Source organism: Ammodytes marinus (assembly GCF_949987685.1).
Source record: "Ammodytes marinus genome assembly, chromosome: 24".
Taxonomy (NCBI): Eukaryota; Metazoa; Chordata; class Actinopteri; order Uranoscopiformes; family Ammodytidae; genus Ammodytes; species Ammodytes marinus.
Genome location: NC_137228.1, coordinates 14,916,859 through 14,935,240, shown reverse-complemented (window position 1 = coordinate 14,935,240; position 18,382 = coordinate 14,916,859). Strand labels below are relative to the sequence as shown.

The following is an 18,382-nucleotide window of genomic DNA, read 5'->3' as shown; positions in this document are numbered from 1 at the left end:
ATGGGAAAAATATTAGAGGCACAGTTTCACAGTCAAATTCTATCTACATATCACCTCTTTTAAAGAGTGAAAACACTAGTCTTAATAGTAGCAAATAATGTGTTTCATCCAACTTGGATAAAAATCAAACCATGTGACACGTAAACACTCATAGTGTGTGTGTGTGTGTGTGTGTGGGGGCGGGGGGTTGTGTATGGGTAATTTGTCGTTTTCATTTCAAATTGATGTGAAAGTTTCGTTTACACTTCTAAGGGTCTATAGGACAATTTTGGTTCCAGACCAAATCTTTTTTGTGCCTGAAGTAAGACCTTCAAAAATGCATTATTTAGATTGCGGCCATTTTGCAAGAAGGGCAATAAAATTAAATATGTGGTCTGGTTTCTTGACACTTGAACACACATTGTTCTACAGACCCTTACCTTCAATTAAGAAGTGAAAACAAAACTTTCACATCAACTTGAAATGACTTGAGGGTCCAGGCACCATGCTATCACTTGAATAATTCGGTATACCTCCAAATTAATTAATTATTTCTGCATTTTGGCAACAATTCCGACTCCCAACGTCACATGTTTTCAACTCTGACCGTGACTTGTATTCTGCCAGCAGATAAGAGCTTCAGTCAGTGTGTCTCTTATAAACAGTGTCTGGCCTTCATCTTGGGATTGTACAGCAGACATAATAATCACAATAATACATGGCTTTCATAAAATACTATAGCCTGGATGATTTTTTACAGTATTGTGAAAGAAGAACAATTTAAAACACTTTGATTACTGTTTTACAAAACAACGTACAGTTACGTACCATATTTTGGAATACACATTTTCCACCTGGGTATGTATAGTTTAAACGTCCCCAAAACTACAGTTAGTGTTCTGAGAAATACATGTTTGAGGTATATAACTTTTACTGTATATTTGTGAGCTGATGGTTTTAAGTAGACAGACTAACAAATTATTGTTTTTGGTCTCACCATAGGATTTTGTTTGCTAGAAACGTATTATTAACCTCCCTGATTATTTAAAAAAAAAATCGAGGAAGCAGATGCAAGTATTTGTTGATATTTTAGGCACCAAAATAAAAAAATTAAAATAATGTAAGTGTAACGGACATCTAGTACAGATAAAAGCAGCCCTACAGTATCAAAACATATGGGTACAGCATAGTGTTGATTAAGGATCCATAGTGATACTTCTCATAAGTGCCAATACCTATCAATGATAGTACAATACGCAGTCTATGCAAAGACATGATATAAATATAAAAATATAAAACATAATTTTTTTGGCTGGTTTCTAGTGTAACACAGAAATAGCAGTGCTTGCTCATAACAAAACGCAGCATCTCTAGTGTTTAAGCAGCTTTTTGCATTACGTCTAAGGCAACAACTTCTATCAGCTCGGAGACGGACAGAAATGGAATTCTGAATATTTGTACATCTTTAAATATATATTTTTTTAAAGATTATGCACTGTTTTCCGCCAACAAACGGCAGCATTATTGTAGTGTACAGTGTGCACGGCCAGTGTCTTTATAAAGCTGTAGTGAGTAACTTTTTCATATAAATGAATGTCGGTTACATTCAAGCCATTGTCAAACGAGTTGACGCAAAGTTGATTAAGCCTATCAGCTCCACAAAACTCTCTCTGTATTCTTCAGTATGGCAGCGTTTACAAACTGGTGTCAAGTAGCGCCCAAGACATTTTTCAGTTGTTGATTCTACTGTTAAGAAAAAACCTGGACCTACAGCAGAAGATATCAAATCCATGCGCGATCACTGAAGGCTTTACCTCATGTAGATGCACCAACAGTGTTGTTGTAATTCCTCAGAATTCCTCATGGGGGGCGACAGAAGTTACACACTATAACTTTAGTTGGGTGAAGAGAACTCACCTTGTAGAGTCACTATGCTCACTGCTTTAGCATGCTAGTAGCTAATCAATAACCTGTCATTATGTGCTATGAGCCTGAGCTGGGTTCAGTGATTGGAGTTGTTATTTCTGCTGTGCTGTCGGGCGGTGTGTCTCGCTCACAGCGCCGCCGAGACGCCATTTTGAAAAACCCGGCGAGGAGGAAGACCACAGAGATGACAGAGAAGTATCCGCCGTAGATATAGAACTAAAGGAAGAGAGAGAAAAGAACAGTCAATGGAATCCACATCATGGGAGGTGGACAGGCAGCACATTTCCCAGTCTATGTCATAGGTACGTGAGAAAAATGTTGGGGTTTTTCCCACCTTTTTTAATGGATAGTAATAAGCTGAGAGTTGAAATGGGGAGAGAGAGAGAGAGAGAGAAATAGAGAGAGAGAGAGAGAGAGAGAGAGAGAGAGAGAGAGAGAGAGAGAGAGAGAGAGAGAGAGAGAGAGAGAGAGAGAGAGAGGGGGAAACATGCATTCCTGTATTGTAACTCTTTATATTCTATCAAAAATGTTAAGGGCCAGTCAAAGGGTTATTTTATTTGGCATAGAAATCGTGGTGGAGTGGTTAGAAGTTCGAGAAGCGCTTTAATAGGTGACTTTGGGAGGCGAATTACAGAATATATAAATAAATAAAAACAGAATTTGCTGTATTTTCCTGACCTGAGTGAAGACGTCTAGTCCGAGCCCGGCCGAGTCGACCACCACCACAGTGAGCAGAGTCTGAAGCAGCAAAGCCATGAAGGTGTTAACGCCAAACACCAGAGCATAACGCTGCATGCTGAGAGAGGCGGCTATCTGATACCTGATACACAGAGCACACACAGCAGGAGAACAGATTAAGATATATAGCACAATGTCTTTATTTGATTTATAAAACAGTATGGCAATGGACAGCAATAGGAAAGCTGAAATAATACACATACAGGTTTTTTTTTTAAGTATTTTTTTATATAGTAATTTTTTTCTTTCTTTTTTCATGCTTCCACCAACAATACAATATATGCCTGATGGGAATTATGAAAACAGATTAAAAGCCATTGCACAGTGTCTCTCTTTGATATATAAAACAGTCTGGCAATGGACAGCAATAAGAAAGCTGAAATAATATACAGATGTTTAAAATAAGACTCAAGAGCCATCCAATTAGTTTTGCATTTAATTTAATCTCATTTATTGACCTGAACTTCAATTTTCTATCTTACTAGTTAACAATCTTTTTTTTATTCTATTCATTTAAACTTTATTTGTTTATTCATCTATATTGATTATCCAGCAGGGCATTTCGCTGCATGCTGAGGGAGGCGGCTATCTGAAGCCTGATACACAGAACACACAGCAGGAGAACAGATTAAGAAATATAGCACAATGTCTTTCTTTGATTTATAAAACAACATTACAATATATTCTATAGCTGCGTGCTGCAAGAGTCTTGTTTTCTGTTTTTTTTTTTTTTTTAAGATTTTTTTTTTGCATTTTTATGCTTTATTGACAGTGTAGAGACAGAGTTGAAATGGGGCATAGAGGGGAGTGACATGCAGAGAACGACCGCGGGCTGGAATCAAACCCGGGTCCGCTGCTGGCCGAGGCCCATGGGGGGGACGCCCTACCAACTGAGCTAAGGGCGCCCCCTTGAGTCTTGTTTGCTGTTACAGGATAAATGAGATATGCTTGACAAACATTAAAAAGGTCCTTGTAATTGATAGACTGTGACTGTAGACCTGGCTGTATTGTTCTCTTTGTTTTTGTTAGTTCATATTGAAAATCCAGGAACAGTTCCTTGTAGGAGGTTTAACTTTAACAGAGGGCAAAATGTATCGGTGCCCATGTTTGTAAGCTTTCACTGTCCCCATAATTATGTTATAAGTGTGGGGTCCATCGTAAATTAATTTGCAAAAACTGAGTAGTATTCAAAGCTAAATGTTCCCATAGATTGATGAGCAGCTTCCACACAGCTAGCATGCGAAGTTTGAAAGCTTCCAGAGCTTTAATTGTTGATCTACATGAGTCCATATGTCCTGACTGTCATTTGGACAGGTTATACTATCTATGGTTATAATTAGGTTCTTTTTTAGTTTATGGGTGGAGTCCAAAACCCTCTTTGTACTCACGTTGCCACGGTGATAAGCAGCATGTACGTTGCCCTGAAGAGAACGTATGAGCCGTAGCACATCCAGATGTCCCTCAGTGTTACCATGACGAACACACACACAGCCATCAGCAGCGAGAGAATGCACAGAGTCAGCTCGCCCCACAGAGACCACTGAACAGGAAGCCAGCCCACCAGCAAGGCAGCAAGGGCGCCTGTTAAAAAGAAAGAATGGTTAGAAATACATATATATCCATGTGCAAAAGATGCTGGCCCTTTGGAAAAGCTAGTGATTACTCCTGGAGTTTACATACTGTAGTATTTTTACTTTGATCTTTAAAAAATATATATAGTATTTTTTAAATGTGTCAGATGTTAACCTATTACAAGAGAATGGTGCAAACTCCAGACTCGCGACACTAACCCCTCTTCCCCAAATATGAAACCCTTCCATGGGAGACTCCAAGTGCCAAGATGTAAATAAAATATTTCACCTAGCAGAGTTGATAGCGTCTCTACGTAGCCGTTGTAGATCTCATAATCGTGCGACGGTCTAACGTTCTCCCACAGAGCCTGGGCGTAGTTCACCACCTGGAAGTATCCGCATGTGGCTAAGGCCCACCACAGACTCCAGGCCAGCAGCGGGCGACACCTGTAGCACTGCAAGAAGTCCTCGAAAAGCATCCGCAAAACCTCCACCAAACCCCCACCACTGGACCGGGATGTCTGAAGGGAGAGAGGGTGAACCAGGGTTAATACAGTTTTGGCTAAGAAAGATTTAAGACTTTTTAAATGCTTTTAAATGCTACAGCAGCAAGTCAGTGGCAGTGAAATTCTTAAGTCCCAGGCTCCTCTCAACAATGTGATATAGAAGAAGAAAATGTAGAATAGAAACACACAAGTGAAGAGAGCAACACCTGAGACACAAATAAACACAACAGTAGTGCAAGGACACAGTGCAGATAGAAAGTGTAGAGATAAGGTGCACCGTATAAATATAAAGTAGAATGCAAAAAAAAAGTAAAATGTATTTGGTGCAGTGAAAAAGCAAGAAGATCTACTTCAAATGTTAAAAATTATGTTTGAAGACATTTTATAACCAATTAAAGGTGGAGTCCTTGTAACATTGTAACATTGTAACCTAAACAAAACACTTCATATCACTCACCGTGGAGCCATTTTTTGGATTCAGGGGCATTTTACATTCAGAATCGTCAGCTTTCTCAATCAGTCCTTTGCTGCTTCTCCTCTCCTTCTCCCCCTCTGTCCCGGCTTGACTTTTGTGGAAAAACAAACTCCTCTTGGGCATAGGCAGAAACCACGGGGCTATACACGCCACGGCAACCGACGCCAGCGTTATGATGACGAGATGGACCAGTTGTGCTTTAGCCAAAGAGAGCAGGAGCTGACCAATCAACGACCCCGCCGCAGAACCAAACAGAGTTATGCTTCGGCAGTAGCCCGTCACTCTCTGTAGAAAATAAGAAGAAATATACCTAATTTTTAACATTTGAAGTTGATCTCTTTACTTTTTTATTGCATCAAAGAAATGTAACCTTAACTTCATTTTGAACATTTCATTTCTACTTAAAGCGCTTTTAAAAAACACAAGTTAAAAAGTGCTTAACATACATTCATTTAAAAAGACAATGAGCAAACAATTAATATATCAAAGGTGCCACGAGGATCTTTTAAATATTTCTGAAACAGTCTCATTTTTCCTCTGACGATCATAAATGACATGTAACAGCAAACCAGACCATCGGTGCAAAGAATGCTTTTTTTTATAGTTTTTCTTAATGTCTTTGTCATGGGTATACGCTCACCCAGGAACAACAGCTGGCGTAGTAGAAACACTACCGCTTTTGTCCAAAGGGGTCGTAGAAAAAACACAAATTTAAAGTTCCTCAGAGCACCTTTAATAGTCAAATGAAAGTCTAAATAGTGAGATATTAAAAGAAGACAGTATGTTAGCTTGCCTGGTAGTGCGCTGGGTCCACCACGCTGTAGATGTAGGAGTAGTAAGCCACTTCGGAGGCCGTCGCAAGCCCAAAGAAGAACTCCAAAAGCTGCATAGATAGCATGCCCTGTGCCTTCAGTAGCATTATATAAGTCACTACCAAACTACAGGCCTGTAAAACCAGCACAGGCTTATAACAGAGATAGTCAGTGGCTAGGAAGACAGGGAAAAGCAACACCAGGTAAGAGTACGTCCAGATTGGGTAGATTTCATTCACCACCTGCAGAAGAAAAGGTAAACAAATTTGAGCATTAATATTTCATTGGGGGCGACTGTGGCTCAGGTGGTAGAGCAGGTCGGCCAACGATCAAAGGGTTGGCGGTTCGATCCCCGCCCTGCCACCTGTGTCATAGTTGTTGTGTCCTTGGGCAAAACACTTCACCCACCTTGCCTCGTGTGAATGTCGATATTTAGCCTGCTATCGGTGTATGAATGTTTGTGTGATTGGTAACGTGGGAATGGGAACAGGTCTCCCTTGAAAAAGAGTCTCTGGTTTAAATGGGATTTACCTGTATCAATAAAGGTTCATTGACGCCATCCTATCAATGCTGTGATAGTGTGTAAGTGGGTTTTCATTGTTTATTTAATTAGTTTGTTATTTATTTTTTCTAACTTATTTTTTACCTTTTTTGTTTTACTTTTCTTTTTCCGAATGAATTTATATTTCTATTAATAAGATATATCAATAGTGAGATTACATTTTTTTGAGTAAATTAAATAAATGTGCAAAAAATGAAACTACACATTTGATATGAACATATGAGTAGTAAGAGGCATTCTGTAATATACTTCGTAATAAAAATGAGATATTTGGACGAGTTTTTAAAAAGTTACGATTGAGGAAGTTTGATAACTAACTAACTAACAATGTCTCATGGATTAAGGATTATATCATGCACCTGTTAACCTTTTTGGTGAGACTTTTCTAGGTCGGCTTACACCTCGATTGGAGGATTAAACCGGAAATTCCAAAAGGATTTGAGCAAGATTTTTTCAACTAGGAACGAGCCATTAGAAGAGGTCCAGTCATTTATTACAAGCCTCAACACATCAGCAGTGTTTTCGATTGAAAAAATATAGAAATATGAAAACGTAATATAGTTTGGGTATGAAATTTGTTAAAAAGTGTTTTGTCACGTAACATAAAGCAAATTGTAAGCTATAGTTTCAAGCTATAGTATCAGTATAACCTACTGCATGTGAACCAGTGAGTTGTATGGGTGAAGTAATGCAGACAGACAGTACAGAGAGACAGGGCAAGGATGAGGAAACAAAACGAGCAGGAGGAATGTGAATGTGTGTGTGAGTGTGTGTGAGTGTGTGTGTGTGTGTGTGTGTGTGTGTGTGTGTGTGTGTGTGTGTGTGTGTGTGTGTGTGTGTGTGTGTGTGTGTGTGTGTGTGTGTGTGTGTGTGTGTGTGTGTGTGTGTGTGTGTGTGTGTGTGTCACAAGGAGCACTAGTAGTGGTGTAATAACTGCTGTTTAGTCTATGGTGGAAGGACATCATATGCAAACACTAAGACATCCACACTGCTGGCTTTCAAGGTTCAGTTCACCCAAATAAAAAATAAAATATATACATAAAGATATACTTCCTTAGTCACAGTATTTCTAAGATGAGGAGAAAAGCAAGAATTCTGCACCAAACTTCACTACTTTAGGGTACCCTATTTCAGTATCAAATAGCTGTTTAGGATTATTTTTTTTATATTTAGGTTGGGCCTATCAGGATTAGTTTGCAGTCAATAAAAGGGCTTCCTAATCAGGCTATACTTGGGACAAAATGCCATTTAGAAGGGGCATGCAATACCAATAGTTTTGGTTTGATTCATCCAAACCACTGTTATAGGCTACAGTGGTTGTGTGTAATAAGCGTGTTGCAAATATTGGATAAGTAGGCTACTGGTAAAAAATATATATTTATGGCTTATTATACATATGTGTAGCCTAATACATAAGTAAGGTTGTTCCTTAGTTTTCCCTTAAGAAACAGTGTCCCTGTTATTCTGAGAAATGTACACTACACACACTGTCATATGTTTACTTTTCATGCTTTGGACAAACTAGTCAGTATAAAGTACAAAGGGATGTTAGACCGTTATTAAAGCGGATTGGTTCTCGACTGTCTAAGAGAGCTGTCTAACAAAATAATATCCTAAACCAAAATGTTTCAAATGATGAGGCTACTCTGCGTTATTGGTTATCCAAGAGGTTCGACTATGACGCAAGGTGTAGTGTAGTGAGCGCGTGATCTGTACATCGGCGGAGGTTAATATTTACGCACCTGGGTCTCCGTGAGGTTTTTGTCAGGCCCCATGAGGTAGGCGGTGAGGAAAGGTTCCGACGGTCTCATGTTGGAAAAGAACCCGAAAACACAGAGCAGGAGAGTGGGGAAGAGAACAGACATATTGCTCATGACCTCCGCATGCGATATACTACTATACACTGTACCTACTGCTTACTGACAGCATATTGCGTCTTATTCAGTGGTGTTGGACCGTTTATAATTGTAAATGCCAGCCTCTACCGCTATATACTGGTCTAATGGAGTACTACAAGTTCTAGTTTATTTTCTTTCTTTATGTTTTAATTCAATGGTTAACACCAAAAAAGAACTCCCGCACACTGTCTCTACAAAACGTTTTTATATCATTTTACAACTTATAGACAGTATACGTGAGAAATAAAATAAAATAATCACAACTAACTTTAATGAATAACTTATTCAAGAAATCCAACAAGTCCTAAGGCACTAATTTTACTACTTTTTTTAAGCTAAACTATTGGAACTAGATAAATTCTATGAGAAAGTAAAAACATCTGTAAAAAATATAATAGAATAATAATTGATACTCATTCAAAAAAGTAAATCATTGTTGTATTTTCCACTACCCCTCCCAGTCCCAGAAACCAAATAAATACACCGATCGCAATCTGACTTCATATTTGGGAAACTCTTTATTGATAAATTTACATAACTTCAAAATGTTAAAGCAAGTTACATCAGGAGACTGGAACGTACATTGTGAATAATATTTTATCCAACCAGCAGACAACAAGGAGAGTTAGAGTGAGCAGGTGCTTTATTTAGCTGTGTACTGTCAGAACCATGTTGCCAAATATTGAGCCAAACACAGTTCATTATATATCATATAGCTTTACAAACAAAACAGAGCAGAAAATTAAAGGTGGAGTCAGTGATTCTGAAGAATGCTTGTAGTGAAATCAGTGAATATCTCCTCATGATCCGCTACCCGTTGTTTAAAAAAAAATTATTAGCCTAGGCTCTGTAAATTGGTATGTATTCAAAGGGGCCCACCGTAGCTAGCAACATGCCAGTTTACAGAGTTTAGGCTTTGTATCAACACTGTATTTTTCAGCGCACACACGGTACAGATAGGTGACAGACCATGAGGAGATATTGACCGATTTTGACAAAAAAGTGATTTGGACAACAAGCGTTCTCCAGAATCGCTGACTCCACCTTTAACTGAAGGTGTTATTGAAGCACACACAGAGGCTCGTGACAATAAAAGCATTCTCTATATTCGTTTTGCGATGATTTTGCACAAATGACGTCACAGCTGGCCTTCACAAAGCTATTAGACACAACATAGAAGTGTGTATCGCGCTTGTTGAAGCAAAACAAATTGAAAAAAAAAAAAATCGAAAGGTCTCGGAAAATTGTCCAAAGATTAAAAGGTGCAGTGTGTAGAATTTATTGGCAAGTTTTCAGAGCAGGCTTGGTAGAAATGGAATTTAATAATCCTGAGTATGTTTTAATTTGTGTATATAATAGCATAGAAGTTCTATAGAATAAATAACTAAATACATCTTCACCTCATCACTTGATATTGTGGAAAGACATGAGGCAGTGGTTGATGATGCCATCTTTAGTAGCTACTGTAGCTTCTTGTCCTTAAAGGCCACCGTAGCTTCTGTAATTATTCGAAAGGCAGGGGTTAGCAAGGGAGCGTTGAAATCTCGAATCTCCCCACTAGATGCCACTAAATATTCCGATATTACACACTGCATTTTTAAGTAAAATGGATAATTTTCTTGTAAACAACATATATGGGTGAGTGAAAGGGGCCCGGGCCATCAACACATTCACAGATAATAGTATTAAGACAAACTGGCATAAACAGCTGATTTACAACAGTTAGCTTCAAGCCATGACTCCTGCAAAGTGCATTAAGATGGAAGCAATAGTTATGACCACAGATCGGCATGAGAACGGTTTTGTTAATAGTCAAGAAGCTTGTGTCAAAGGCTGTATCATCAAGTGAGAAACCGTACATTTCCTACCAATAGTTGTCCAACTCCAAATTTTAACTTCAAAATATTATTTGAAAATGTATAAGACATTGCTGTGCTAAAGTTAGTGAAGGGAGGGCCACAACTTTACTAATTTGTGTAAGATAAATTGGGACGCAGCCTTGTTCGCAGTCTTATCCGGAGTCAAATGAGTGTATGGATATCAGATTATATTACAGAGATATGCCCAAGATGTGGTTAGCCAAGCATAGCATACACACTGAAATAACTAAGACAAACAAACTCGCTCCAAAAAAAAAAAACGTCAAAATTATTTCCTTACGATAAAGTATTTTGTCACATTCCCCCATGTCCATTCACCCACAGAAAAGTGTCTCCTAGCAACACAAACATTCCACAAACCCGGTTGTAATAGATTCGATCTTATCACATAGGCAGAAGAACTGGTCATTCACAGGTACAGAGGTGTGTGTGTGGGTGTTTCTGTGTGTGTGTGTGTGTGTCTGTCTGTCTGTCTATCTGTGTGTGTGTGTGTGTGTGTGTGTTTTGTGTTATCGTCGAGAGGCGGCTAGTTTTGTGAAGCTACATGGTGAAGTGTCGCGTGTAGTCGTATTCTATTGTGGGAATGACGGCCTGGACAAACTTGAGGAAAATCAGAAGGTACCTGAAAAGTGTCAGTTAGGGATGAAAACAGTTGGACACATGGAACATCACATTGGTTACTCACACAGCAAAACATGTATATATTATTATTCCTATAACATATTTGAGCTTGAGTAGGGTAGGTTATGTTTTTATAAAATATGCAATGTAGTGCCTCTTGATATATTTTTAATCTTATCCTATGTATTTATATAATTGTTGAAAAGTGTTGGTTAAGGACGAAACATGGAGGAGCATATAGGGATGTAACAATGCAGTAAAACAGTATTGATTTTATCACACCCATAGCAATAATACTACCAATAGAAATGTGTAAATTTAAATATTGTTTTAAAACCGAAAATCTAGATGTTGGATAAAGCCTTTTTAAAATGTTCAAATCAGTTTGATATAAAGCTAAAGGCCAAAACAACCCGATGTATATAAGAGTTGCCTTAAAAACATAATTCATGGGACACAATTCGGCAGTGAAAGACCCTTTAGAGAGTGCCACAAAACCAAAAGAATACCTTTATGATACGGCATAAACCAGCAGCACTGTTGTATGTTTCAAATAAGCAGAAATTTAAGAGAGGTTATTATTAGTATGAAAGGATACATGTGCACTCCCAGCTCCCCTCCTCCTTCTGCCACCGTCTCAATGATCTTCTTCATCACTTCAGCGTGTCTGAAAGGAAACGTTCTTATTAATATCTCAGTTAAATTGACAATACAAGGGGGCGCCCTTAGTCAAGTCAAGTCAAGTCAAATTTATTTATAAAGCACATTTACAAACAGCGGGTACTGCCCCAAAGTGCTGTACAGGTTAAATAATAATAAAATAATCCACATTTATTACAAATAAGAAACCAAAAGAAAACACATAAGAAAATACTCAGCTCAGCTGGTTCCGAAGGCCAGTGCAAAGAAATGTGTCTTCAGCAGACATTTAAAATTTTCCAAAGAAGTGGCATATCTGATATGTAAAGGAAGAGAATTCCACAACTTGGGTCCAGCTACAGCGAAGGCTCTGTCTCCCCTGCTCTTCAGCTTAGACCTGGGACAGTCTAGAATACATTGGTCAGAGGACCTCAGTGCTCTGACAGGACTGTGCAGAGAGATCATCTCTGAGAGATAAGTTGGCGCTAGACCATTTAGACATTTAAAAACAAACAAGAGGATTTTAAAATCTATTCTAAAAACAACAGGCAGCCAATGAAGAGATGCCAGGACAGGAGTGATGTGTTCATATCGAGATGCTCCTGAGAGCAAGCGTGCAGCTGCACTCTGAACCATCTGGAGGCGCTGAATTGAGGACTGGCTCAAACCGAAATAAAGTGAATTACAGTAGTCCAAGCGACTAATTACAAGAGCAAGGACTACTGTCTGGAATTGGTCAGAGGGCAAGTAACGCTTCACCTTCCCAAGAAGCCTAAGATGAAAAAAGCCAACTCTAACCACTGCGCTTAGCTGCTTTTCCAGCTTAAAAGAGCTGTCAATAAAAACACCAAGGGTTTTTCCACAGGACTGAGAACGAGACGCTAGTGGACCAAGGGCACTACTGCAGAGACCGGGCTTGCCAAAAACAACAATCTCTGTTTTGTCTTCGTTCAAATTTAGAAAATTAAAAGACATCCAGTCCTTCACTTCCTGAAGACATTGATGTAACTTGTTTGGTGAATTGACACTAAGGGGAAGATAAATTTGCACATCGTCTGCGAAACAATGGAACTGAATGCCATATTTTTGAAATATGGAACCCAAAGGCAGCAAGTACAACGCAAAAAGAATTGGTCCTAAAATTGAGCCCTGAGGCACACCGCAAGATAGGGGGGCACTTTTTGAACTGAATAAATCAACGTTCACAACAAAAGACCGATCTGACAGATAAGATTTGAACCAATTGAGCACTGTACCTCGTAATCCCACACAAGACTCAAGACGGGAAATTAAAATCCCGTGGTCGACAGTGTCGAAGGCTGCAGTAAGATCTAAAAGCACAAGCACAGCTGAGCTGCCAGAGTCTTAGCTCAGTTGGTAGGGCGTCCCCCCCATGGGCCTCGGCCAGCAGCGGAGCCGGGTTCGATTCCAGCCCGCGGTCGATCTCTGCATGTCACTCCCCTCTCTGCCCCATTTCAACTCTGTCTCTACACTATCAATAAAGCATAAAAATGCCAAAAAAATATTTAAAAAATAAATAAAAATTTAACAATAAAAAAAAATATATAGAAAAAATAAAACATTTAAATATGTTGATCATTGGTCATATTTTCCCTGTCAAACTTAACGCGTTAATAAAGCATTAACACAAATTCCTTTTTATTCCTACAATTTTGACCGTGAAATTGAATGTCTTGTCTAACCCACAATAACGATATGATTCTTCCCCCCTCTTGTACCTGCAGGGGTGCACAGAGCACATGGCGGGAGGCGGCAGGTTGGGATGGTTTTCGATCGTCACCGTTTTCTTCACATGGTCCTGACTGATGTCCTCGTACATCTGATCTACGCTCAACGGTTGCCGGTCCTGGGAAACAGAGCAGCCATTGTTTAAGTCGTTCTCTAGCAATTTTTTATTTTATTAAATGTTTTATTGCTATTCATTCGCTTTTAAAATGTTTTATTTCTATTAATCTTGATGTATTTCATGCCCCTGTAAAGCACTTTGAATGGCCTTGTGTCTGAATTGTGCTATACAAATAAACTTGCCTTGCCTAACCTTAGTTAGCTTTCAAAAACCACAGCTTGAAGCAAAATAATATAATTCCATATTATTGCATTCCTCTTTTAAAACTGTATAATATCTGTCCTAAAACAAATGTCTCTCGACTGCTACAATGAAGTATCGTTTAAAATCTGAAGTCAACATGTACACTGGGATTTTTCGACATGATATGCTCGAAAGGTTAATACACTCCTATATGATCATTTAGGCCTTCCTCCTGTCTCCTATATAGCAGACAACCCTTCTCTTTATATTTAATAATAAACAGTATAGTCATATGAAGTCCCATTTGAAGCAGCTAAACACACACACACACACACACACACACACACACACACACACACACACACACACACACACACACACACACACACACACACACACACACACACACAAACACACCTCATCGTATCCGAAGAGCCAGAGTCTTGGGGTCTGGTAGTATTTATCGTATGTGATGTAAAGGTCGTATGTCCTGGTCTGCAGAATGTCTTCATTCCCAGGATCAGACTTAGTTTTAGTTTCTACCATTTTACTGGTGTCCAGCGTCGCCTAGATACAAGAGACAAGTGTGAGGTTGTAGCTGGATATATTACATTAAAGGTGCAGTGTGTAATATGACATCATCAAGAAAGTTCTACAAAGTTCTAGAATGCAACACTCCCTGGGTAACCCCAACCCTTTAGAATAATAACAGAAGTTACAGTGGCCTTCAAGGACAAGAACAATTCTAAATTTTAAACAATGCTCCTGATGACATTCCAACTATGACACTTTCAAGATGGCGGCACTAGGCCTTGGTCCAAAATATGCAGAAACATGGACATATATGAGACCCTTTCTAAGGGAAAAAAAATAAATTAAAAAAAAAATGTCAGCTATTATGCACTAAATTAAATGTACTTATGGATATTATAATTACTTTCTACAAAATCTGCTAGGAAATAAAACCCAAAATTCTACACAGATAAAATGTACTTTTTTTTTTTTTTACTATTTTAGACCAGGCTTTAAGAACGTTGAGCTGTCTTTACCTCATCTGTTTCCAAGAGGCCGCTTTCTTCATATTCTGCAAAGACATTAAGTTAAAGAATATAAAAAGCTGTTTGAAAGAAAGACACTAAAATGGCTGCCGGTGTTACTAGTAGGATATGACTTGAATACCTTCCATATCTGCTGCTTCTCCGTCTTCCTCATCATCGTCATCGTCGTCATCATTGGACCGTGCAGGAGTGGCGTTCATATTCTTGTCCTAGAGGAATGTAAATTATAATAAGGACCCGTTTGTTCAATTTGACTACATTTAAAAAGGTGAAGTGAGCGATTCTGGAGAAAGCTTGTTGTCAAAAATCCATGAATATCTCCTCACGATTAGCTACCTTGTCTGTACTCGGTGCTTATACACAGCCTAGGCTCTGTAAACGGGTATGTTAACAAAGCGGGCCCACTGTAGCTAGCAACATACCCTAGGCTGTGTATTATTTTATTTATTTTTTCATTGCACGCACACAGTACGGACAGGTAGAGGATCGTGAAGAGATATTCACTGATTTTGACTAAAAGTGTTCTCCAGAATCACCGACTGCACCTTTTGGCCAAATTACACAATAGGATTTGAAAAAGGTTCTCAAGGCATACAGGTAACAACTATCAAACTACTTTATATATTCATGTCGGAATTCTTTGGATTTAACATTGTATTGAATCAGAATCAACACAAAACCGTGAACATACCTTACTGTTGTCCAGTGAAATGTCTCGTACAGCTTCTGTGACTCCTAGTAGACCTGGTTAAACAGAACAGCCAGAAACAAGTCAAAATATTATTCAATTATTTTAATATATTGTTAAAAATTGTTTCTTTGCCATTATCTGGTTCTTTCATTTGTTTTACTTAATGAATTGTGTATTTCTGTTTACTGTTAAATAGTTTTATCTTCCATGATTTGGCAATATAACAAAGCTACCGCCACCCCCATTTCATCTCTGTCTCTCTCAAACGTTCTAATAAAGAAAAAAAATCACAAAAAAAATATCTAAAAACTTGAAATTTAATTTTTATTATTTTTCCGACCTGCGTTGTGGTACGTGTCGACCCAGCCCCCGTCTCCATCGTCCTCCTCTATGATCGCTTCAAGCTCGTCACAATATTCCATCTGTTTACAGCGCTTGTAACAGGGAACTATACAGACAGACAGACAGACAGACAGACAGACAGACAGACAGACAGACAGACAGACAGACGCACACACACACACACACACACACACACACACACACACACACACACAGATGGTTAAACGCAAACCACAGCAAGTCAAAATGGTACAGATCTCTCTCAATTTATTATATAATTTCCATCAGTTAGAATACTTGAGAATTAACTTTTCAATAATTACATTTCATTATGTGTAGTGCAATAACAATACCTGGCTAAATAAGTATGTAGTTATTTGTCAGCAACACTGTAACTTAAATATATTTTTCTGTAGTGTGCAACAATGCAAATTAAATTAAGCTGTGAAAATGAAAATGTCAGAATTACCTAAACAGGGAACTTTTGTATGTAAAGGGGAAGTGTGAGTGAGTGAGTGAGTGAGTGAGTGAGTGAGTGAGTGAGTGAGTGAGTGAGTGAGTGAGTGACTGACTGACTGACTGACTGAGTTAAAATTCTGTAATGAACAATGATAAAACTCCCCACTACTTTACGTTAACTCACCGTTGCGTGTCAGCAGAAACTGTTTATCTGGAGGCAAATATGGCTTCACCTTTAGTTCCTCCCCAGAAGCCCTAAAGGGAGAATCACAAATATTAAGACAAATTATTTGATGGTTATGTCATGACATGTATATTGTGCTCATTGTATTTTTACTAACGGCAACAGGCCAAAGTGTCCTTGACTCAATTCACATACTGTACATTTTGGGCTTGCTTTCATATTTTATTTAAACAAGGAACAGCTGAAATACTCAAATAAAATGTTGTTTAAGTGTCTTATATAGTACATGTGGTCTGATGCTAAAAGAAAAACGTACTTTTCTAAAAAAAAAATAATAATAATAAAACTTGACATAAGGCCTACAAAACACACCAATAAGCTAAACTATGTCTGTATTTCTGTCTCTGTTGTTGTTGTTAATGTGGTGACACAGTGGCCGTAATGGGTGTGACGCAACGTGGGTTTCTCCAAGCGGAATATTGCACTATAGTGTGAAATTCAGAAAGAAGAACAGAAAATCTAAGACACACACACACACTCAAGACCCACAGTAGATCAGGCAGCCTACTACTATTATAAAGCCCTGTTTCCAATTTACACACAATCATTGTTCATGGAATAAGAAATGTTATAGTGCCATAGGTGTATGAGTGTGTGTGTGAATGGGTGAATGTGGTAAGAAATGTAAAGCGCTTTGGGGCTGAGAAAATCGGCTAAAAGGCGCTATATAAGCAAAGTCCATTTACCATTAATATGTGATATATATGAGCTAATTCTGGCAATTTTTTTTTAAATGTTTTAATGTTTTTATTTGTGCATTATCCCATTTCAATAAACCTGAGTTAATTAAATAAACTGTAAAGCTGAATGTATGTGAAATCCTTCTTCATGCGACCACTCACCCAAACATCAATATATGGCTTATAATGACTTTCTACACATGTCAAAAGATGCTACCATTATTATTTTATTAAATATTTCTGTGATACATTTCAGACCGGACACACTCACCATTTCCATGTTGGACAGTGGTGAACCAAGTGATCTCCAGCTGCCACGAACTAAAAAGAAAAAAGAAAATTAGAATTAATCATACTAAATAGATCGGCTTTGCTTTAGAGGACACATAATCCAAATACAGCGAGTACATTCTCACCTCTTCTGGCGTGATGACTCCAGTCTCTTTGAATTTAGATTCCTGTGATAAAATAAGAATAAAGAGATATATCAGTACCACATTATAACCAAACAGAAGTGTGTAAAAATGTATGTAGGCTACAGTTTTCTAGAAAAGGGCGTTATTCCAAAATCCTGTCAGTTTGATAGTACTGTTTATGTTGTTGCACAGTTGGTTTGACAGCATTCAATCAAATGGTTTAAAATCATAAAAGGTTTTTGCTTAGAATTTCAAATGAATGTTGAATATCAAACTGACTATCGCGTTACCCTAACGGGTCATTTAGCTAGTATCTCTAATGAGTGCTTTCGAGACATTTAAACAGATAGCATAGCATATAGCATATATCATCAGCTCATGTGTTGTTATGGTTATTCTGACACATCGTAGTAGCAACAAGCTAGCTCCTATTAATGTTCAGTTTACCTTTAACACCGGGGTGAGAAACTCAGCCACTCCGAGCGCCGTGCCCTTAACGGAATTAATCACGTTCTGCATCGCCGTTAGGGAAATAAAGCCTTTACCGCCTGTCGAGAAATTTAAATTAAAATTCAACCTTCCTGTCAAAATGACAATAAACTATTTTGACATAGCTGCTCAAGCCCAGGATGCCAGATGCCAGCAGCAGGAGTCACATGATACGTGTGGACTCTTCCTGTATTTAGAACAACTCTCGCGAGAAGTGAAGTGATAGGCTTGTGAGATTTGTTTTCAAATACAAAGGCATTTTCGTAATTTCTCTTTAATTCAACTTAATTATGAAGGAAAAATAAATAAATATATTTACACTTTTATTTTTCGTATATTTGCCGGA

At 38.3% G+C, this 18,382-nt stretch overlaps 2 protein-coding genes across 2 annotated transcripts; both read right to left on the bottom strand.

Annotated features, from left to right (window-relative positions):
* Positions 1-1,636: 1,636 nt before the first annotated feature.
* slc19a2 (solute carrier family 19 member 2) lies at positions 1,637-8,434 on the bottom strand (the record flags this gene model as incomplete). The annotated part of the gene is made up of 7 exons (XM_080052606.1): positions 1,637-2,121; positions 2,584-2,725; positions 4,032-4,224; positions 4,504-4,735; positions 5,178-5,480; positions 5,989-6,249; positions 8,312-8,434. 7 exons carry the CDS (start codon positions 8,432-8,434, stop codon positions 1,963-1,965), a joined length of 1,413 nt encoding a protein of 470 aa, XP_079908732.1. The 3' UTR covers positions 1,637-1,962.
* A 528-nt stretch (positions 8,435-8,962) lies between these two features.
* On the bottom strand, positions 8,963-18,177 carry atg3 (autophagy related 3). The gene is made up of 12 exons (XM_080052694.1): positions 17,995-18,177; positions 17,548-17,589; positions 17,403-17,452; positions 16,392-16,462; positions 15,747-15,854; positions 15,407-15,459; positions 14,837-14,924; positions 14,707-14,741; positions 14,075-14,224; positions 13,347-13,474; positions 11,567-11,635; positions 8,963-10,969 (listed from the first exon to the last, which is right to left on the bottom strand). The coding sequence occupies exons 1-12, from the start codon at positions 18,064-18,066 to the stop codon at positions 10,888-10,890; spliced, it is 948 nt and encodes a 315-aa protein (XP_079908820.1). The 5' UTR covers positions 18,067-18,177; the 3' UTR covers positions 8,963-10,887.
* Positions 18,178-18,382: the final 205 nt, after the last annotated feature.

What these genes read in the sequence shown, in the direction of transcription:
- atg3 (XM_080052694.1), bottom strand. Translation starts at nt 18,066, where the DNA reads ATGCAGAACGTGATTAATTCCGTTAAGGGCACGGCGCTCGGAGTGGCT. An exon ending in GTTTCTGCTGACACGCAACG is followed by an intron (nt 15,855 to 16,391) that starts GTGAGTTAACGT and finishes CTGTCTGTATAG; the next exon opens with TTCCCTGTTACAAGCGCTGT. An exon ending in AGAAGCAGCAGATATGGAAG is followed by an intron (nt 14,742 to 14,836) that starts GTATTCAAGTCA and finishes ATGTCTTTGCAG; the next exon opens with AATATGAAGAAAGCGGCCTC.